Here is a 21,655-nt window from a genome sequence, read left to right on the forward strand (position 1 = left end):
TCATCGGTCATCAAAGACTGGGATTGCCAGTGTGTCAACAATCGGACCAAAATGCAGGTGTACAGAAGCCGTTTAAATGGTTACCACGCATAGACCACCTGGTGTTTACTCCCAAAGCGTTCGTCTGCCCACCTATTCTCAAGGAGCGCAGCAAGGTTGCACGGATCCAAGCAAATATGAAGATGGCTTATTTGTTATTGTCTGAAAAGACCTTAACACATAACTGTGCATAACGTTACACAAATAAGATATCATCTCTTAGATACTGATCTTTAGAGGTGCTGGTAGGTGGATTTTGTTTCACCTTTTGACAGAGCCACGCTAGGAGTCTCCTCTTGCTTCCCGTCTTCATGCTAAGCTAACCAGTTGCTTGCTGTAGCTTCAGTTATAACTGATACAGTACTTTTAATCTAACAGCAAGACAGCAAAGTGTGCATTTCCAAAAATGGCAAATTAATCCTTCAAGTATGCACTGTGACTGTCTCGTGCTGTATGTCAACTCCTTTAAAACACTGCAAGGAAAGGACACACCATGACACCCATCTGGATTGTTTGTGTATGTGTGTGGTGTGTGTGTTTCCGATCGCATGCTCTGAAACTGAACCCACTGCTCTTATCGATCAGGACTTAAAGGGATAAACTGTAGGTGAGTTTATATGTAGACAAGTAATCAGACAGTAGGGTTGCATGTTCGTGCCTTGTTATATTCATGACAGCATCTATAGATTTAAGGGAAAGGTGCTTTTCTCATGCAAATGTGGAGCTCCCTGCATGCTTTTCTCTCGAGCCAAGAGACGAGGGGGTCCACCACTCACATCACCGACAAACCCATAGCCCGCTAGATGCGAATGTGACTCATGCACATCTTCAACGAGGCGCACCAAAGACTGCAGCACGCAGCATCTCTAGCGTTGGAGTGCGTCTGTTCCAATTAGTTAAGTAAGTCTTTGAGATTCAGCTGACCGTTTTCTAGCACAGTCAGGATTTCCTCGCCCTTTGACAGCTGGAGCACAGTAGCTGCTTTGCTGGCAGTCTTGGCTTGGCTTATTTGCTTATCATCCAGACTAACACGTTGCCAAGTCCAATAAATGAAGCTCGATCTTTCCAAATTATGCTGCATGCTTTGTTTTCTGTTACAGTTCTCTTCTGTTATTTTCCCATCTGGCTTCACCACCACAACGGCAGTGACAACCGGACTTACCTGTCTACTTACCTGCCCCGCTCCCAAAATTTTACAAATGCTTGACAGTTCTAGTGTTAGAAAAACAGGCAGCAAACAAAGCTCTTCTCCATCACATTCAAGGAGAGATACTCTTATTGCGGACGGGGGGGGGGGGGGGGGTTAACGGGCTGTTAAAGTTTCCAACAGGTAAGGGCTGGGGAAAACGCTCAAAGGTCGCCAGGAGGAGTCTGTCCAACCTTTGACGGAGGTTGCAGGACACATACAGGACCCTGAAAGCTCTAGAGCAGAGCCAGTGTTCAGCCAGACAGACTATAGTGCTGTAATAATGCAACCGTGTCAAGGGGATCAATCCTGAAGGGTTGTACTGATGCTGAGGGGGAGGGAAGAGACGTGGCGTCATCTACTGGACATGCACAAAGCATTATGGGAGTTTCTCAATCAACTTCACTACATACCTCTTTTCCCTGCTTGGACAGTCACCAATCATATGACAGTGAGAACACAGGAAGATGTACAGAACAGTAAAGTATTTTTGAGGCATTTCTCTTCAAAGGGTTTTTTTAAAACTAAGAATAGACAGCAGAGAGGGATGGAAGAGGAGAAGCTGGGGAAGTAATGCTTGAACAGGTGCGGACTGTGAAAATTAATCGCTGGATGGAGGGGAAACAAATGTTTATGGTGGATCAAACTTCAAAAGGTTCACATGGAGCATACTTTGGGGGAATTTACTGGTTCAGCATGCTTGGAGAGAAAGGAAACCTCTTTATGGCCCGATGAACATGCTTTATGATCACAATTATGTTGTGCAAGCTACAGTGCCTTTTAATTTTTAAACATGTTTGCTCTCATTTCTATGCCTAAAAAAAACCCCACCCATTGCTACAGTATCTATGAGATCATTCTCTGCCTACAAAGGTGCCTCTTGCCATAGTGGCGCACATGCCATACAGGGGGGTCGTGATGGGGACTGAAGAGGAAAAAGAAATAAAAATACTGTACCGATTGATCTCCAGAACTTGTGACTGCCGCCTGTCAAGCATATTCAGAGAGATACAATAAATCTGCTTTATCTGTATGTTCTAAGATCACATTGGATCACCTTCAGATCTACACAACTACACATGCTCATCATGCTCTCCTACCAGCTCAGCAAACAGGATGCAATACATAAACTATTTTCAGTGGTGGAAATGCTACTTTATTCTTCTACTCATCTACATGTCAGAGGGAAATAGTAAATTTTTTTACCCCATTACATTTATCTCACTGCTATGGTTACTAGTTATTTCTCATTTTAAGATTTTACGTACATAAAACATTTGATCAAGCTATAAAACAAAATGCATTGTTATACAGTACAGGCCAAAAGTTTGGACACACCTTCTCATTCAATGTGTTTTCTTTATTTTCATGACTATTTACATTGTAGATTCTCACTGAAGGCATCAAAACTATGAATGAACACATGTGGAGTTATGTACTTAACAAAAAAAGGTGAAATAACTGAAAACATGTTTTATATTCTAGTTTCTTCAAAATAGCCACCCTTTGCTCTGATTACTGCTTTGCACACTCTTGGCATTCTCTCCATGAGCTTCAAGAGGTAGTCACCTGAAATGGTTTTCCAACAGTCTTGAAGGAGTTCCCAGAGGTGTTTAGCACTTGTTGGCCCCTTTGCCTTCACTCTGCGGTCCAGCTCACCCCAAACCATCTCGATTGGGTTCAGGTCCGGTGACTGTGGAGGCCAGGTCATCTGCCGCAGCACTCCATCACTCTCCTTCTTGGTCAAATAGCCCTTACACAGCCTGGAGGTGTGTTTGGGGTCATTGTCCTGTTGAAAAATAAATGATCGTCCAACTAAGCATAAACCGGATGGGATGGCATGTCGCTGCAGGATGCTGTGGTAGCCATGCTGGTTCAGTGTGCCTTCAATTTTGAATAAATCCCCAACAGTGTCACCAACCAAAACACCCCCACACCATCACACCTCCTCCTCCATGCTTCACAGTGGGAACCAGGCATGTGGAATCCATCCGTTCACCTTTTTCTGTCTCACAAAGACACGGGTTGGAACCAAAGATCTCAAATTTGGACTCATCAGACCAAAGCACAGATTTCCACGGGTCTAATGTCCATTCCTTGTGTTTCTTGGCCCAAACAAATCTCTTCTGCTTGTTGCCTCTCCTTAGCAGTGGTTTCCTAGCAGCTATTTGACCATGAAGGCCTGATTCGCGCAGTCTCCTCTTAACAGTTGTTCTAGAGATGGGTCTGCTGCTAGAACTCTGTGTGGCATTCATCTGGTCTCTGATCTGAGCTGCTGTTAACTTGTGATTTCTGAGGCTGGTGACTGGGATGAACTTATCCTCAGAAGCAGAGGTGACTCTTGGTCTTCCTTTCCTGGGTCAGTCCTCATGTGTGCCAGTTTCGTTGTAGCGCTTGATGGTTTTTGCGACTCCACTTGGGGACACATTTAAAGTTTTTGCAATTTTCCAGACTGACTGACCTTCATTTCTTAACCCTCGTGTGACCCCTGGACATTTTTGTCCATTTCCAAAATTCAAAACTCCCTCACAGAGAGATTAAAGGTCACAGGGGGGTGATTTTTTGCATGGGGGTGTCATTCTGGGTGAAATTTCAAATTCTCAACTTTCAGCACAAAAATCCATTATTTGACCCTGTAATGCATTTTTATCCTATCCATGACCCTTCAAGTGGACAAAAATGTCCACTTTCTAGGAAGTGTCCAACAAAAGGTCACAGGGGGGTGATTTTTTGCATGGGGGTGTCATTCTGGGTTAAATTTCAAAATCCCAACTTTCAGCGTGAAAATCCATTATTTGAGCCTGTAATGCATTTTTATCCCGGCAACAATACAAATGGCTAAATGACAGGTGGACATTTTTGTCCACTTGAAGGGTCATGGATGGGATAAAAATGCATTACAGGTTCAAATAATGGATTTTCATGCTGATAGTGTCACAATCCCTGTCTCTCAGTCCTCTCCTGCAACACTGCTGCAGTAGTTTTCCACTCTCCCTCCCTCTGCTCCACTCTACCTGCCAGCCACGCCCACTTCATCAGGCCACTCTGCTCACCTGCCTCACAGCTGCAGCTCATTGCAATCAGGCCTGCATATAAGCCACTCCAGCACCTTTACTCACTGCCAGATTGTTCTTCTGCATTATGCGAGACTCTCCAGCGTTCTTCTCCTGCCTGATCTCCCGGTGCCAACTCTGCCTGTCCCCGACCTGCTCTCCTCGTCTGCCTCCCGGTAAACTCACCTGCCTTCTGTCCCCGACCTCGTGCTTTGCTTCAGCGTCTCTGGTTTCTGCCTGCTCGTCTGGTCTCGACTCCTCCGCCCGGCCTCGTCAACTCTCCTGCCTGCTCCTCAACGGTGCTTCTGCCTTCGCTGACGGCTCTTCTGGCTACGACCCCCACACCGGCTCCCGACCTCGCCTCAGCTCACTCCTCGTCGGCTTCTCAGCTCGATCAGCCGGCGTTTCAGCCTACGGAGCGCCTGCCTCGCCACCTTCGGCTGCCGTAAGCTACATCTCTTCTCCTCTCTGTGAAAGAGTTTTGAACTGTGTGGAACCGGGGGCTCTGGAGCTTCCCCTCGGTTCCGTGACTGAGCCCAGCCGCTTCTCTTCCCCTTATCTGTGCTTCAGAGACTGTGTTAGGGCAACTTGCCCGAAGAACGAACTTTATCCTGTGTTTATTCTGCCTGCTGCATTCCCTGTTTGCTGTGGTGCTAATAAAAGTCATTACCAACTATTCCTGCGAGCCTGGTACTGCATTTGGGTTCACCAACACGCCCGTTTCAGATAGTTGGGATTTTCAAATTTAACCCAAAATTACACCCCCCTTGACAAAAATCACCCCCCTTGTGACCTTTTGTTGGACTGTTTCTAGAAAATGGACATTTTTGTCCACTTGAAGGGTCATGGATGGGATAAAAATGCATTACAGGGTCAAATAATGGATTTTCATGCTGAAAGTTGGGATTTTCAGATTTAACCCAAAATGATCCCCCCTTGACAAAAATCACCCCCCTTGTGACCTTTTGTTGGACACTTTCTAGAAAATGGACATTTTTGTCCACTTGAAGGGTCATGGATGGGATAAAAATGCATTACAGGGTCAAATAATGGATTTTCATACTGAAAGTTGGGATTTTGAAATTTCACCCAGAATGACACCCCCATGCAAAAAAATCACCCCCTGTGACATTTTCTTGGACACTACAAAAGTTTCTAGAAAATGGACATTTTTGTCCACTTGAAGGGTCATGGATGTAACTTTTTTGAAGGGGAACACAAGGGTTAAAGTAATGATGGCCACTCGTTTTTCTTTAGTTAGCTGATTGGTTCTTGCCATAATATGAATTTTAACAGTTGTCCAATAGGGCTGTCGGCTGTGTATTAACCTGACTTCTGCACAACACAACTGATGGTCCCAACCCCATTGATAAAGCAAGAAATTCCACTAATTAACCCTGATAAGGCACACCTGTGAAGTGGAAACCATTTCAGGTGACTACCTCTTGAAGCTCATGGAGAGAATGCCAAGATTGTGCAAAGCAGTAATCAGAGCAAAGGGTGGCTATTTTGAAGAAACTAGAATATAAAACATGTTTTCAGTTATTTCACCTTTTTTTGTTAAGTACATAACTCCACATGTGTTCATTCATAGTTTTGATGCCTTCAGTGAGAATCTACAATGTAAATAGTCATGAAAATAAAGAAAACACATTGAATGAGAAGGTGTGTCCAAACTTTTGGCCTGTACTGTAGATTTAGCTAGTGCTTTCCAATCTTTCTTGCTTCTAAAGTCTTCCAAAAAGAACAAGTTTTAGACATGGTTGAATTTTCCAGGTGGTTTCAACTGTACAATGAAATTAATACTTATTTAATATTTCACAAAAAAGGCAAAATAATAAATAAATACAAAAAGGGAATGCAAATTTGCGCAGCATATGTTTGTTTTTTCTTCTTTACTACCACATTAATCACCTCATGTTATCGTCTCTCTCACTGATGCATCAATATTAACAATCTAGTAATGTAATATATCATGATTTATCACTTATTTTCTGACAAGCTCTTTTACATTTTCATACTTTCATACATAGGATATTAAATATAGAACCTCTAATGGTGTATTACTACCAGGGTTGTGCCATCAAACCACATCACCGCAATTCCACCGTAACTGACCTTTTGCTAAGTCCCGCCCCTTTGTGATGGTCCAATAAGCTGTCGGAGTAAGCGTGGAGCCCAAACTGTAACTAACCGCACTCACTATCATATGTTTAGAGAAATGAAAGAGTGATTCCAGAGAGAAGCAGACAGAGGGGTCTACAGTCTGTATTTGAAGGATATATCCAGGATGTCAAAGTGACTCAGCAGCAACAACAGGTTAAAAAGACAAAGATAGTTAGAAGCTAAAGCCGAACTATAGGCTACAGATCACAGTGTAAAAGTGAACCACCACATCACTGCTGATCGCCACAGAAGACAATGAATATAAAGGGAACCTTTGCAGATATTGAACCAGCTGTGTGGCATCACAGTGTGTGCAGATGAGCGGTGTTTGGCAAACAATGTTCATCTGCACACACTGCAATGACACATAGCTGGTTGAATATCAGCAACGTTTCCCTGCTTCCCTTCACTGGTTCCTGTACAGCAGGGTCAGCCTTTGCTTCACTGTTATAATCATTAAAAAGCAAAAGCAGCATGTGTATACATTCAGTAGGCTGTATCTTCAGTAGCTAGCTAGCTAACCCTACACTTTTCAGGGTTAGATTTTGGTTTTGAAACAGGGAAGAAACGTATATCTTTTTCAACCTCTCCAGGTAACGAGTATCATTAATACACGACGTGCCCCAGGCACAACATTTATCTCCAAATCCACAAAACCAGCCTGAAAGTGAAGGAAATCTGAAACGACTGCATTAGAGTCAATGGAGCACAGCTGAGTTGTTGTCGGACCCTGGTCTGAGCCGGCCCGATGCTACGTTATGATAGGCCAGCGTCCAGGGGCGGGACTTGGGGAAGGGTCAATTGGCTTTAAACCACCAAACTGCAGTGATGCGTTGTGTTTTAAAATCCATACAGTCACAGCCCTGATTACTACACTGCTGTATAGGTGATTTTAATGTAAAAGATCTGAGCACTTCTTCCACCACTGGCTATTTTGTCATCTAATAAAAGAAAACTTAACAATATTAAGAGAATGCAGAGGTTGTGTTGTTGTTTACATTCCTGCCTCCTGTTTATAATGGCCTGCCTATAAAATATTGCCATTTTCCAACGCTTGCCATGACTTATGTAACATTGCAACACTGAGCTATGAGCTGTGATCAGAGGAAAGAACTGCACACATTATATCATTTTATGTCTAATTTACAGTCTCTGCTCAAACACGGCGCTGTGATTCCATGTAGCCATGGTCTGTTGAACACAAATTAGAGCTCTCCTAAATTAAATTCATCTTTGAAAGGGTTTTTTTTTTTTTAGTTACCCGTAGATGAAAGCAGCTTTATTTATAGAAGGCTGATAATAAGACTAACTCCCTGCTGAGGGGCGGAGTGAGATAAGAGTGAGAGTATAGAGGGAAAGTGTTTTGAGGAGGAGAGGAGGAGAGGGTTCTCACTCACCTCCGCATGGTGTTCCTGGTTCTGCTGGAGGACCTCTATGACTAACTCCGCCAGGCGAATTGTTTCCTCCAGCTTTTTGGCAGGCGTGACTAAGCGGCCTACGTTCTCTGAGACAAAAGGATGAGGGTGAGGGATGAGTGGTTAGTCAAGCACAGAGAAGGATTCCAGGGGGATTTTTATGACTATTCAGAAGATTGTTCCTGTCTATATTTTTGACCGTTTTAATAAAAGTATAAACACAGTGCTTACACTGTGGTGTTTATCTACCATACCCTCATAACAAGTCAAAGCTGTTCTTATTAATAAGCATTTTGGGCTGCATGACATAAAGCAACATAACTAATGTGTTTGTAGGATAATCAGACTTATGTTGGAAGAGTATCAGGCACGAGAATAGTGGCGTTGAGATGGAGGTGCAATGTGGCATCGAAACATGCATATTGTGAAGCGGTACTGAATAAGCCATCTGTATAAGGAGCTGTCGCATGGCATGGTGTAAAAAAACATTTAATGAGCACACACTGTAAAAATAATTCATTCTTCTGTTTCAAGTTTCTTATTAGATTAAGATTTTTAATTCCTATCCAGATATCTGTTAAGTACTGTATTGCTGACTAAAATGAAGCTTCTTACTTACATTTCTATAGAGTTAAATTTATGGAAGACATTTTCTGCCAGTTTGATTTAACAAAAAAACAATAACATGTTAAGTCACTAAATGAGAAACTTTTATTAAAATAACTTGAGAAACTTCTCAATCTAATTTGGTATCTAAAAATGATGAAAAAATGTTCTCAGAATAATGAGAAACAATACAAAGTCATTATTTTCAGAAAGCTTATTATTTTGAGATAAGTAAATAATTGAAGAAAGTTATTTTGAGATGCTAAGCGATTATTTTGAGATATTAACTGAGTATTTTCAGAAAAATTCTTATTATTTTGAGAAACTAATTCATAATTTAGAGAAAGTTTCTCATTATTTTTAAAATATTAACTCTCATTTTTTAATATATCAAGTAATTATTTTTGAGACACTAAGTCATTATTTTCAGAAAGCTGATTAATATTTTTGAGACTGTTGAAATTGTTTGAGAGTGTTGTTATTTTGAGATACTACGTCATTATTTTGAGATATTAACTTAGTATTTTCAGAAAAATTCTTATTATTTTGAGAAACTCATTCATAGTTTTGAGAAGGTTTCTCATTATTTTTAAAATATTAACTCATTATTTTGAGATACTTAGTTATTTTCAGAAAGATTTTGAGGTCGGTAAATAATTGTTTTGAGAAAGTGTCTTGTCATTTTGAGATACTAAGTCATTATTTGAGCAAAATTTGTCATTATAATGACCTCACATGATCTTTTTTTCAGCACACTGACAGAAGTGGGCTTCCACAAAACTGCGAAAAGCAAATAATTTCATAAAGGGCAGATATTTTTCTAAATGTCAAAAAAAAAATAGTCAAATTACATTCATAGCCAATTTTTAAAAAGTACTATTAAAGACACCTAAGGACAATTTATTCATGTTCTGACATGTATTTCCAATTTATATTAATTTCATTTCATTTTTTATGCAATCTCTGGACAATACCACAAAACATAGGTTTTAGATTTTGAGGGTCAAGACACGCAACACAATTTTGACTCAAAACAATGAAAACTCTATCATGTATTTGGTTCATTAGATGCTTTAATTCCTTATAAATCAGCTATCATCCATTAAAACAATAAACTAGTAACCAATCATTTGACTGACTGATTTCAGGTGTGTTTTAATAAATATATTTTTACAGTGTGATGGTGTTGGAAGTGTTGCACACTACAAACTGCATCGGCTGTCTTTCACTTATCAACGTTGGTCTATAACTTGCAAAAGCTCCAAATCACTTGCTTGTACCTTTGCAGACAGAATGATCTGAGAAGACAGTTAACGCCATGAAATGGATTATTCAAACAGTACGACTATGTGACATGATATGTGTATAGTTTGAACATGGAACTGAATGGCTACACAAATCAAAAGCACATATAACTCTACATAAAACAGCTGTGGTCTTTACACTGCAGTTCTGATTTGGGGTCTTTCATTGCTTCTACTATGATTTTTCTAAGTAGTAGCATTTTCTCGAATATTACTTAAGTATTCCTGCTCATGGATCCTTAAGTATTCCTGCTCAAGCCGAATGGAAACATGTTTCTATTTTGGGGTCCTGGTTGTAAAATAGATTAAAGAAACCCTAATCTACCACTTTAGGATACGCTTCCAGTTGTCATCTAGGCTAAAGTTTATCATCAGGGGAAATCTGAGATATAAAGAGCCAAGATAATACTCGAGCCATTGTCTTCAGGGACATTTAATCGACACTAATGGATGGATCACATGGACTTGTATTACAGTAACTGTATATTCTGTGGTCATGATGCCCTGTGGGAGCACTGGGAGCAGATCTGAAAAATGCTTGTATCATGGTTTGGTCTAGAAGTAAAGCAAACCTTTGTGGCTTCATCAGCACCATGCAGGCATTTCAATCCAAAGCCATACGGTATGTAATATATCTATTACTGCATTGCCCAAAAACAGAACACCATTATTCTAAATGTGTCTGACTACTGTGGAATATTAAAGGGCCAGTCCACCAAAATTGCAAGAAATCAAAGACAAACAAGTTAAACTAATTGTTTTAAATGTATCCTTGGTGATATTTAGCCATGCAGATTGTTTCAGTGGCAGATATCAGAAACCAGCTGCAAGTAGTTTGTTGGTTGGATGAAGATGGCTGGAGGTACTCCAGGTTTTATGTTTTGCCGTCATCTGATGTTAACGACATTTCATTATGTTGCATACATTTTTGGTGACCATCAGTAATTGGTTTGATGACAATAAGCTTCTGGGGGCAACAGTCAGTATTTCACAGGTTCCGATGTGACCAGCAAATATACGGGCCAAGACTTGATCTTCCATACAACAGTCATTTCAGCTAACCTCTACAAACAGACATCTGTATATAGAGCAGATAACAAGAGAACAAAAGCTAGTATAAACGTAAATTGTTGTCAGGCAATAGACAATACAACTCCGACTACGCACGGAAACCAGAACACTTCCAATTAGGTGTGGGTTAATATAATCAATTCACCCGATTCAAATCAATCTTCACTTGAATGACCTGATAAAATTGATTCATAAAATCCAAGATGGATCTTTTAATACACGCTTTTTCCCACGGATGTGTGCAGCTTTAACGCTGTTAATCTCGCCGGTCGTAAACGGTCCCCGGTGCTAAATTATCAATTATCAATTATCAAATTATCAACCATAGTATTGACAAGCTCCAACATTACTGGTTCTTTATCTGTTACTGTTAGCTTACTCTTTATGTTTTGTGGTAATTTATGATCATGCTGCAGCAGCGTCTCCTTCTGCTGTCTGTGCGTCAGGGTTGCTTATTGATGTTTTCGATTTTGTTTCCAATGAGACACTGAGTTTAAACTTTACTGTTTTAATATTACTGTTGCTGCTCTAGAAACAACATTTAGTTATAAAATATTCAGTTTTAACTCTGAAATTTTATTTTAACAATTCCTTGTAAAATTTACAGCATTAGTCCTCTAAGAATCTTGTTCATATTCTAACAAAAATTGGTACTGTAACTGAAATATCACAAATCGAATTGAATCGGACATCAAATTTAATCAAATCAGATCAAACCGGGACCTTGTGAATCAAAATTGAAACAATTCAGAAAATTAGTAGCAATACCCAGCCCTACATCGGCATACATATGCAGTTATATGTTTATAGAGATTGTGTACGTTGCAATTAAACTATAACTATCTGCATGACTATACACCACGAAAGTAGGACACATTTTTTGTTTGCCTTTTTCTTGTTGAACTGGCCCTTTAAGTTACTAAAATGGCTAGCAAGTTTATTTTAAATGTATGATCATATAAGATTATGACAGTAAGAAAACGTGTGCACATATACAATCCAATTATCAGAAGTATGATCTGTAGTGGAAATGTTTATGTGTTGCACTTGATGATGAGAGGTTACATTAAAATGTTGCTTATGTCCCTCTTTTCCCATTTTACTTTAACATGTGGGCAAATATGTCACTTATTCTTTTATTGTAAGAGATTGTATTACTCTATAATTCTTCATGCAAAAAAATGCTGGTTGAATGTATTCTGCAGCCACATACAACCACTTAACCACGTAATTGTTATGTGAGTACAACACTGCACAAAAGTTGAATGAAAACGTCCCAAACTAAACAGTCTCAAGCCACATCTGAAATGATATAAAGTAATACAATCTCTAAATATTTACTTTATAAAAAGAGATGCTTAAAACATGCCAAGACATTTGAGAACTTGAATGAGTGTGTATATTACAAAGGTGTATAATATACTGTATGGAAGATGTGCTACAGGTAAAATCTGTGCATACATGCATATGTTCTGCATCTAGTCACAAAGTACATGTGTGTGGAGGGGTGAGGGGTTGGGTCTGTGTATATGTATGTGTGCACTGTGGCTAAACCACAAGCTAAACATTGGTTCACCTGGATCCTTTTGATCCTTTTGACCTTTCTCAACTTCAGCGAGAAAAAGGGAGAGAAAAGATAAAGAGATGTTTAGAATTAGCACGGTTTCTAGGGTTATTGTCACGTTACAGGGAGAGGGGGGGAAAGCTCAGAGTTGTTAATCATCACCATGTGACCCTTTCAAAGAATCTGCTGGGACGATTTCAGCTCCAGGGTAGTGAGGTTTCTAGGCAACAGACAAACGTCACAAACATACAATAAGAAACAGAAACACTGAGATATTAGCCTGTGGAAAATTGGAAATTAAAAGAAGTGATAAGATGTTCGTTAACAAACAGACACAGCTCAGACTGTCGTCGACAGGTAAGACACACAAACAGCTGCCAGGATCAGAGACAGGACACACTGAGTGACTTGGATTGAGTTGAATCAATTGAACACATAAACAAGGAGCTGTTGAATCCATACACCCTACGCCCTGCCCTGTCCTCCCCATACAATAGCTCTGTCGACAGATGCTCCTTCACTATCTGTAGCGTCACGGTGATAGGAAAAGCCTACCTGTTCGGCACAGCACACCACTGACACATGATCAGACCAAATGACTGGAGGAGATAACAATGTAAGCAATGTAAAAATGCATTCAAGTCAAAGGAATCGGCATCCAACCAAAAGAAAAAAAAGCTTACAGACCAGACTGCTCATTCATGTCCATCACAAACAGATGGTACTAGAAAAGGACCCTGACTGATTCAGTGTGGTGCTGCTCAGATCTCTCGACTGGTGCGCTCCCCACTCACTCTCACAGACAACAAGCACAGATAAAAAACAAGCATGGCAGGAGCAACATCTCTGAGGGGGGAGAGGAGGCAGAGAGGGGGGATGAGGTGAAAGGGTGCTTAAAATAAGGAGGAGGAGAGAAAGAAAGAGAGAGAGACTGGGGAGAGGATGATGAAGGTACTCACGGATGGTCAAATCCATCACTTGAGACGCCAAGCAGAAGACAGGGTGCTCATACATTTCCCTCTTTTTTCCTATAAAAAAGGATCGGGGCATGCAAGAGGCTGGGGTCAGAGGTGGGCAGGCTAGAGGTCGGGGGCTGATGGGAAGAGGGCTGTCCAGGTGAAAACGACATTCTCTTGGCCAGGAGGCCCGGTAGCAAGGTCAAATGTTTGGTTTATTTTGAAACAGGCGCCTCACAAGGACAGTGGAAAGTAAATTCACATAGCATGGCAAGATAGTAAGGTGTGAATCCTTAGTATCTTTAGCACCCTGAGGGGTTTCTTTCAAGGCATAAACAACATCAGAGTTTTCTATGTAAATATGCAAAATGCACGTCACTGCTTTTAATGGATACTGGAAGAAAAGACACGGCAGGGAGAATAAGACATCATAAAAATGTCTTGTCAATTTTTGATATGTAATCCATGCCAATAAAGAAAGGCCATGTTGTTATGTCTCAAAGCACATGCAGGTGGCTGATGCTGGTTTGTAGGTGTTCAATCCCAGCATTCCTTTGGTTAAAAGCCACTTATCACACAGTCGAGAGGTCAAATAAATTGATAACTGTGGCAGAGCCCACAGCTGTGTGGGGGAGGAGAAGGAAGCAGAGCAGAGAGCAGGGAGGGAGAGGAAGATAGTGGTCTTCAGCAAGAACACAAGATAGAGGTGAAAGGAGAGCTGCTGGTATTTCAAGGCAGGGGATAAAGGGAGGGGGGCGGGCAGCTGGAGGAAATCAGAGAGGTAAGAGCTACAGTAAGATAGTGGGAGAGGGAGAGTGTGCATCGACTGGGAGTCAGAGAGGACGTTCAGTTAAGCTGAACTCACAGTCCAATCGTCAACATGTCAGAGGCCGGGGTGCTACACAGCTCGAATAGTCAAGGCACAATGAGAGATCAGCACATCAACAGATTTCAGGGCTTTGGATTTGAATGCATTTTTACTCACACACCTCTACACAAAAGCCAACTTGACCTACAGAACAGCACAGAGCTAAAGCAGGCCTGAAACAAAGGAGAGAGTTATTGGACTGAGAGACAGAGAGTGACCGACAAACTGTCACAAATAATTTGGGAATGCCACAAATCATTTGGGATATGGACACAGATATACCATATACCAAGTGAACTCACAGTGTGTAAAGAAATAATAACAGTGACAAGTACAATCTCATCTTGGAAGATATGTGTAATATTTAAAGTGTCTCTTCCTGTTTTATTCCACACACGACCACTGGCTGAGCATTTCAATCTTATACTTAAATGACTACACTGCACACACTCACATTTTAATCACCAGTATGATTGTTTACTGGGTGGTTTTCTCCATCATTATATCATAAACACATTCACTCTGACAGCCTGGATGTGATGCTGAGTTGTGTGTTTCTGGTTACCTTCAATTTTAGCATATTCTTTAATCCGCTCGTAGTTGAGCTGAGCGGCCTGCTCCAAACATTTGCGGATCACCCCTTTAACTTCCTCTGGTGGAACTGGGGTCACAATGTCCTTCATCAGGACCTACAGGCAACATTAAAGAGGAGTTATGTAACACGTTTCCACATCACAGTTCTTGTTTCACGGGGTGTAAAATGCTTTTTCTTTATATTTACAAACCCTCTCCAGCAAAGATAAAGTGGCCTTCAGTGCTCCCTCTGGACGACCGAAGGGGAAACAATATCTACAAGGGAGGATGGAGACAGAAAATGTAATAACAGTGGAAAAAATACCGATAGGCGTAACGTTTTGTGACTTGTGGTAATGTGCTGTCGGCGAGGCGGGCGTCACCTGAAATTTACAATCTGGTTTTCCAATATCACACGCAACCGCTCCTTGATGTCTTCAAAGCGCTCCTTCTCGTCCACTTTCACTGTGCTCAGCCCGTCTGGCCTGTGAGGATCACACCCACACACTTTAACCCAGTTGAAACCCTGCAGAGGTTGAAGTTACGCAACCTCTCGTCTGAGTCCGACAGATGCAAGAACCAAAAAAAAAAAAAAAAAGACACTGGCAAAAACCTTTTTAGCTCCCAAGGAACTGCCTGCAAATTGTGTGTGTTCTTGTTGTGCGACACAGACAGATAAGTGACAATGTCTCACCTTTTTTGCCCTTGAAAGAGAGGTATTTTGGAATCCTTTCTCTTTCTAAACTTGAACATGCGTGCTCGTTTAGAGGCAGTGCGAGGATCGGGGCTTTGGGGGCTGTTTGGGGACGTTAGCGCCTCATAGCCCAGCGGCCCCCAGTAATTGCTGCCCTCTCTGACTTTAACGGACGCATGGGAGGATGAATAATATGGACAGTGAGAGACTATGGCAACAAAGAACAGAGAGAAAAGAAAACAAAGAAAAATGGTAGAAAACAAGGAAATATATGTAGAAATATACAACTGATTAACAACATAACATGACACAAAACACTGCAAAAAAATAACATACCATAAAAGTAAACAAACGTAAAATATGGCAAAATAACAGATGGATGACAAAAATGTCTGATGAGGCTGACTTCTCTGTTCTGTTCTTCTCCAGTGTTTATGGAGATTTACTGCGCCCACCTACTCTGCATATAGGAGCTGTCAGTTTCCCTAGAGGAATACCATTTATACTGTGACCTTAAAGGTGGAGTCTGCAATTCTGGAGAAAGATTATTGATATTTGAACATAACAAACAAATACACCCCCTCTTATCAGTGCTCCTTCAGAAGCTCTACTAATATCTCCGGTGTTATTTACGTTTCATTGCTGTCATGGCGTAGCTCCATTCCTCCACGGTGAGAATGTGGAAGAGGGAGGATAGCGGGCATAGAGTTGTGTAGCTTGGTCTGAGCTACTTCCTCTGTTTTATTTACAGAGCCAGGGCTGTCTATGAGCTAAAGCTGCACCCTGAACATTGGAGATTTAAATCATTATTTGGAGACCCCTCAGTCAACTAAGATTGGTTAAAGTCCAGCAGTCTTTTTTTGTTGTTGTTAGTCGGCGTACTTCTGGGGACTAAAGATTTAGCTCTTCAGAAAAGGCAGCTGCAAACACAGAGGCAGCTGCCCGCAGGAAAAGAGGCTTTGCCTGGCCAGGCTCCGAGAGAGTTATTTTCTGCCTTCTGAGTAGAAGTGGTGAATTTACAATTCATGGCAACTTAATATGATACAGTCTCTGGCTTTTGTTCGATATCTAGTGGCGGTGAAAAATTTTGTTGCACACTTCTGATCCATCTGTAGTATAGTTAGCTTGTTTACTATGTTAGAAATGTCACCGTCACACTGAACGTCCCGCTGAACATTGTTCAAACTCTCAAACTCTATATGTAAAAACTAAAATGGATAGTTGAATATTCATATTGAATAGCCAAATCTGATTCAACTGACATATTTCTGAGTCGTTTACAGCCCTAGTATGAACACTAAAATTCTTTTTCACCCCACAAACAGAGCGTACGGGAGATATTTGCTTAATTTGACGAAAAAGCGTCTTCAATATGAATTGCAGACTGCACCTTTAATGAGCCTCCACATCCTGTTCAGAAATGTAACTTACAAAGCAAAACACTTTAAAAGAAGGGATTAGGGCACACCTGTTCCCATGGACATGGGAGGCACAAAAAGCGAAGCTGTAGTGAAGAAGAGTGGGGTCTATAATAGCCCCACTTTCTGCTCTTTCCAGTAGATCACGCAGGTAACACAGATGTCTGTGACAACCTCGAACTCCGTTCCTGGCACAGTACTCATCCAAGACAAACACCTGGCCTGGGCTAAACCATCCCTGCACAACGCAAACACAGATGGGAATTACATTACTGCGTATGAGCTCACAAAAAAAAAAACAGCTCGCTGCCATAAATTTCATCATGTGCTGACGTTATAACGGGGCAGAGGGTCACTCACCAGGCAGCAGAAGGTGTCATTGAGCCTGTGGTCCAACGTGAGTCGCTGCACCATCTCAAAAAGCGAGGCGTGGTCAAAGCTACAGGGGTTAGCGGAGATAAACTCATCCATGCCATGTTTCTGAGCTCTGTCAGCGTCTATCCAGCCAACGGCACAGGGGAAAGAACACGGTTCAGAGGAGAAGACATCAGTGAGGCACAGGCGAACAGCACGTCGTCATCACAACACAGAAACAACAGGGATTTTTTTTTGTTGCTACTTCTAAGGGCAAATTATAAACACTTACAGCTTACATTGTCAACTTGCATTGTGTCAGACAGCGTAAAGAGATTTAATGTATTGGTGGATGAGATTCTATCAATCTGAAGCTAAGCTCATAGGCACGGGTGCTTCTATTGTATGTGCATGCATGCATCTTGGTATGTCACATTCCCTGATGCTTTGCAGGGGAAATAAATTCTTTAAAGATCCAAAACATGTTTGAAAAAGTGCTGGTTAGATAGAATTAGATGCATTCCTCTTAATGTATTCAATAGATTCTGCCATTCGCGATTGTTGAATGTCACTCAGGTCCTGACAAATATTGGGACGTGTGCTAATAAAAATAAAAAAGACAGAAATATGGCAAAAGAATAATTCATCTGAACACACTGAAGATACAGTATAAAGTGCTAAGTCAAGAAAAAAGTTATGTTGTAAAAAAGAGATTTGCAGATTTTTCTCTAGTTATGGATCCTCGGAAGTCATACTCTTTTCTTATTGTTTGTCTTGCTTCATAACTTTTGCCGTCAAGAGGACTTTTAAAAATCTAAACCTGCTCTGTGAAATTCAGTGAAGAAAGAACATTAGTAACATCAATTTGTGTAAAAAAAAATGTTATGAAACTATGATGAAACTGAGTAAAGATGGAGGATGAAAACATGGTGGAATAATTCATTTTTTTTTTGCTTTCTTTAAACCACAAGGTAACATCTGCTAACTAAACTGAGCATAATTCCTTGGACTCTCTAACATAGCTGTCAGAGACAAAATGATGGGGACGAGGATGGCTCAAAATAGATAAGGGATGCAGTCATGTCCTCGGTGTGAGTGACGGGTGTCATGTCCATGAGACACTGACATGAGTGATGATGATTGGGAGTGGGGGGTGGGAAGTGGAGGCCTGATCTTGGCCAGGCGGGGCTGGGGCAATGAATAGAGCACAACTGAGATCTGTCAACCTCCAGGTCTGTGAGGGGGGAAGGGGAAAGGGTATAATACTACAGGATGCTAGACATTCACTGAAATTTGCTAAGAAGAAAGGAACCTACAGAGGGTTACAGTTTAGGAAATTAGCTTGTGTTTTTTTCTTTACTCCAATCTGAGAAGGAAAACCTGCGAGACAACAAGTAAAATGTGGACGATGGAAATAAGAGATTGCTCAAGAAAGACGAACAAGACAGGTAAGGTAGGCCGTAATGTAAAAGAGAAGGACAGCGGACACATGAGGGCTGAAGACACGGAGAGAAGACGGTGTATGGCAATAAAGGTGAACCCAGTGCTGGATGAGGAGACAGTGGTCGGGTGAAAGAGGATTGGGTGGGTAAGACAACCTTTTAATAGGACATTAAGACAGTGGTCGGACAAGTGAAAACCACAAGAGGAAGATTCACTCAGGACCAGGTTACAAAGAGAGTGATGTGGATGGTGAGGTACATCCAAAGAGTGAACAGAGGGTGCCTGGGGTTGGGCTATGACACACAGTGAGTGGGCTATATCTCCTTTGGTTGATACTAAATGAAGAAATGTAGTTTAAGTCCAGAATACACTCAGTAGTAAGATTATCATAACTTACAATAAAAATAATGACTTCAACCATAAATAAAATTACCAAATTCCCAAAGTGAGAAGACGAGTACTTTTGCATACATATATAAATTATCACATGCTGGAGAACAGTGTGACTTTTCATTGAGCTTTTAAATGTCATGCACATCTGCAGACCCATTTTCAAATTTGTATTTGATCCTTTTTTTTGGCATTCCCTTCTTTTTTTTTCTCTACGCATTTGCAAGTTGACAATACTTGAATATGTTGCAGTGTATTCATGATCTCTACAGAGCACACTAACAGGCATACCACTACCGGAGAACTCTAATAGGGTAGCAATACAATTTGGTGCAAGTACATGGGTAAATAGCATGAAGCCGACAGAGGCAAAACTGTATCATTCTCTGGGAGATGGGGGGAAATGAATGAAAACTCCTGTATTTTGTACAAAAGTATGGACACATGACACAGGTGTTCTCCTATTCAGGCAAACAAAGGGCAGTCAAAAGAAATCAAAATGAGAGACCTCTCCTTTCTGGAGGTGTAGCACCGGTCTAGCTTCTATCTACAGGCCCATCTACTGTAGGAAGGGGGGAGAGGGTGGGGAGAGGGGGTCCGGAGTATTTTATCGGAAGAAGGGGCGGCATTAGCTACTCCTTGTCTCTGGCATTCAGAATACTCCGCATACATATTTGCCAACTCTCATCGGGGAAAGTTCAAAGAAAAAGAACTAAAAGCGTTTGAGCCCTCTGAAGTAAAGCATGATCAACACTTAGGGAAGTGTCAAAACAAATTTCACTCATGCATTTTGAAAAAATAACTGCATCACAGACTGCCACCATCATTCACACTTTATGTACGCTTCTATCTTTGGATAAATCTATACAAACATCCGATGCTTTCTAGGTTTCATCTCACTGCAGGAAAAGAATCATCAGCTTGTTTTCAGCTCTTGAAATTTATATTATCACTGATACATTTACACATGAAATCTTCCTCATAAGAATTTTGTTCTTGCTTTCCTAATAGTCTGTCACATTTTATCATCATATTGCTTTACTCTGAGGGATCCAGTAATATCCAATATGAATAAAAGAGAGAAGGCAATTATGCAGTAACAACTATAATATCAACTTTAACCATTACTGAGTCAAATAATAAGTTCTTAGAATAAAATACATGCATCCTATACTGGCACGGATGGATGCTTATATTTTGATCCTCGAGTTGAGGTCGTCAAAAACAAAAAAGTTATCAACTAATATCTAAGACATGAGGCGAGACGTGAAAAAGGAGAAGAGGGGAAAGAAGAGAGAAAGAACGTTGCATTTGTCAGATAATCGGCGGGGATTATCTGAGCTGTGCCGGCTACAGGGAAGCACTTACCCTTGAGTCCAGCTAGAAGACAGCAGGGTAAGAAGGGACAAACCAGAATAACATAAAGACTAGCAACAAGGCTGGAGGAGAGCAATCACGAGAGACCCTGACCTAGCAGCTGCATTACTCAAGAAGGGTACAGGCAAAGCATGAAGAAGAAAACACAACTCAAAAACAACAACCTATACCAACATGAGAGTTTGTGGGCGGTGGTGTGTGAGTACATGTGAGGATATGTGAACTTGACAACAGATGTTGAGGCATATTAGAAAGAGAGAAGAGGGAGACAGAGAGACAGAGAGAGACAGAGACAGAGGGAGGAAGAGAGAATTTACGATCCTCATCACTCCACTGCAGCTTCTTTATTCTGGATTCTGGACGAGTACTTAAGGAGTCGAGAGCTACACGTTAAGTACTGTCACTCTGTGTAACTGCAGATCAAACAGAAGGCTTACTTTTAAAAGGGACATTGGCAAACACGTACACCTACCAGGATGAAGTATACCCCAAAGTCAGTTTTTTGTGTAAAAGATGCCCGTGTCTTTCTTAAAAGGAAAGAGACTATGAAGGTCCTGGAAGGGTTGAAATAAATCAAGTGGTGACACTTTAGTGCGTTTAACAGATAACACATCACATTTTAGCAGTAAATTTAAACATGCTTTAAAGGAGCACTCCACGTATTTTAGACAGAGGTCAGTCTACTGGTTATGGTTAGTATGGTTGGTACTGCTGAACCTCTGACAAGTTACAGACTCAAAGATCTCTGTTTTGTTCTCTCTGGTAGCACCCATAGTCATAAGCAGTAATTACAGGTGTGTATTTGGATCTCACTTCCCACAGAAGTCAAATTTCTTTTTTCTTTGGATTTGCACTTGTATTTGAAGTTTCATCATCTGCAGTCGTCGCTCTTTTCTTTGTTTGTTCGGCCATAGTGACCATTAACTCGCAACGCTAGCAGAGGCCGGAAAAAAAAGATGCCCATTCGCACACAAGTCTGCTGCGTTAACTCCGCCTACCCTCCCTGGCAGACCAACCACTGCTGGCTGATGGAAAACGCATCACTATCCATGCACCACTTGTAACTGCTAATGCTGCAAGAGACAACCCAGTTCATAATACTGCAAATACAAGTGCTTTTGTCAAGGTAGCTAACATTAATTTCAATGAAATTCTTTGAGACTACTACTTTAAGACCA

At 41.1% G+C, this 21,655-nt stretch overlaps 1 protein-coding gene across 9 annotated transcripts in view; it reads right to left on the bottom strand.

The window, feature by feature from the left end:
• The window catches only part of cadpsb (Ca2+-dependent activator protein for secretion b), a 99,194-nt gene that overhangs the window by 15,903 nt on the left and 61,636 nt on the right, over window positions 1-21,655 (bottom strand). For 2 of the 9 annotated variants that reach the window (XM_049589373.1, XM_049589322.1), the window contains exons 12-19: window positions 17,274-17,410; window positions 16,964-17,151; window positions 15,185-15,286; window positions 15,014-15,077; window positions 14,794-14,917; window positions 13,364-13,432; window positions 7,842-7,948; window positions 2,183-2,212 (exon numbers count right to left, since the gene is read on the bottom strand). In XM_049589373.1, coding sequence (XP_049445330.1) covers window positions 2,183-2,212; window positions 7,842-7,948; window positions 13,364-13,432; window positions 14,794-14,917; window positions 15,014-15,077; window positions 15,185-15,286; window positions 16,964-17,151; window positions 17,274-17,410 — 821 coding nt within the window. Of the gene's footprint in view, window positions 1-2,182; window positions 2,213-7,841; window positions 7,949-12,416; window positions 12,450-13,363; window positions 13,433-14,793; window positions 14,918-15,013; window positions 15,078-15,184; window positions 15,287-16,963; window positions 17,152-17,273; window positions 17,411-21,655 lie in introns of all 9 variants that reach the window. The other 7 variants (XM_049589381.1, XM_049589328.1, XM_049589391.1 and 4 more) reach the window with 5 other exon arrangements.

The sequence above is a fragment of the Epinephelus fuscoguttatus genome, linkage group LG1 (assembly GCF_011397635.1).
Source record: "Epinephelus fuscoguttatus linkage group LG1, E.fuscoguttatus.final_Chr_v1".
NCBI lineage: Eukaryota > Metazoa > Chordata > Actinopteri > Perciformes > Serranidae > Epinephelus > Epinephelus fuscoguttatus.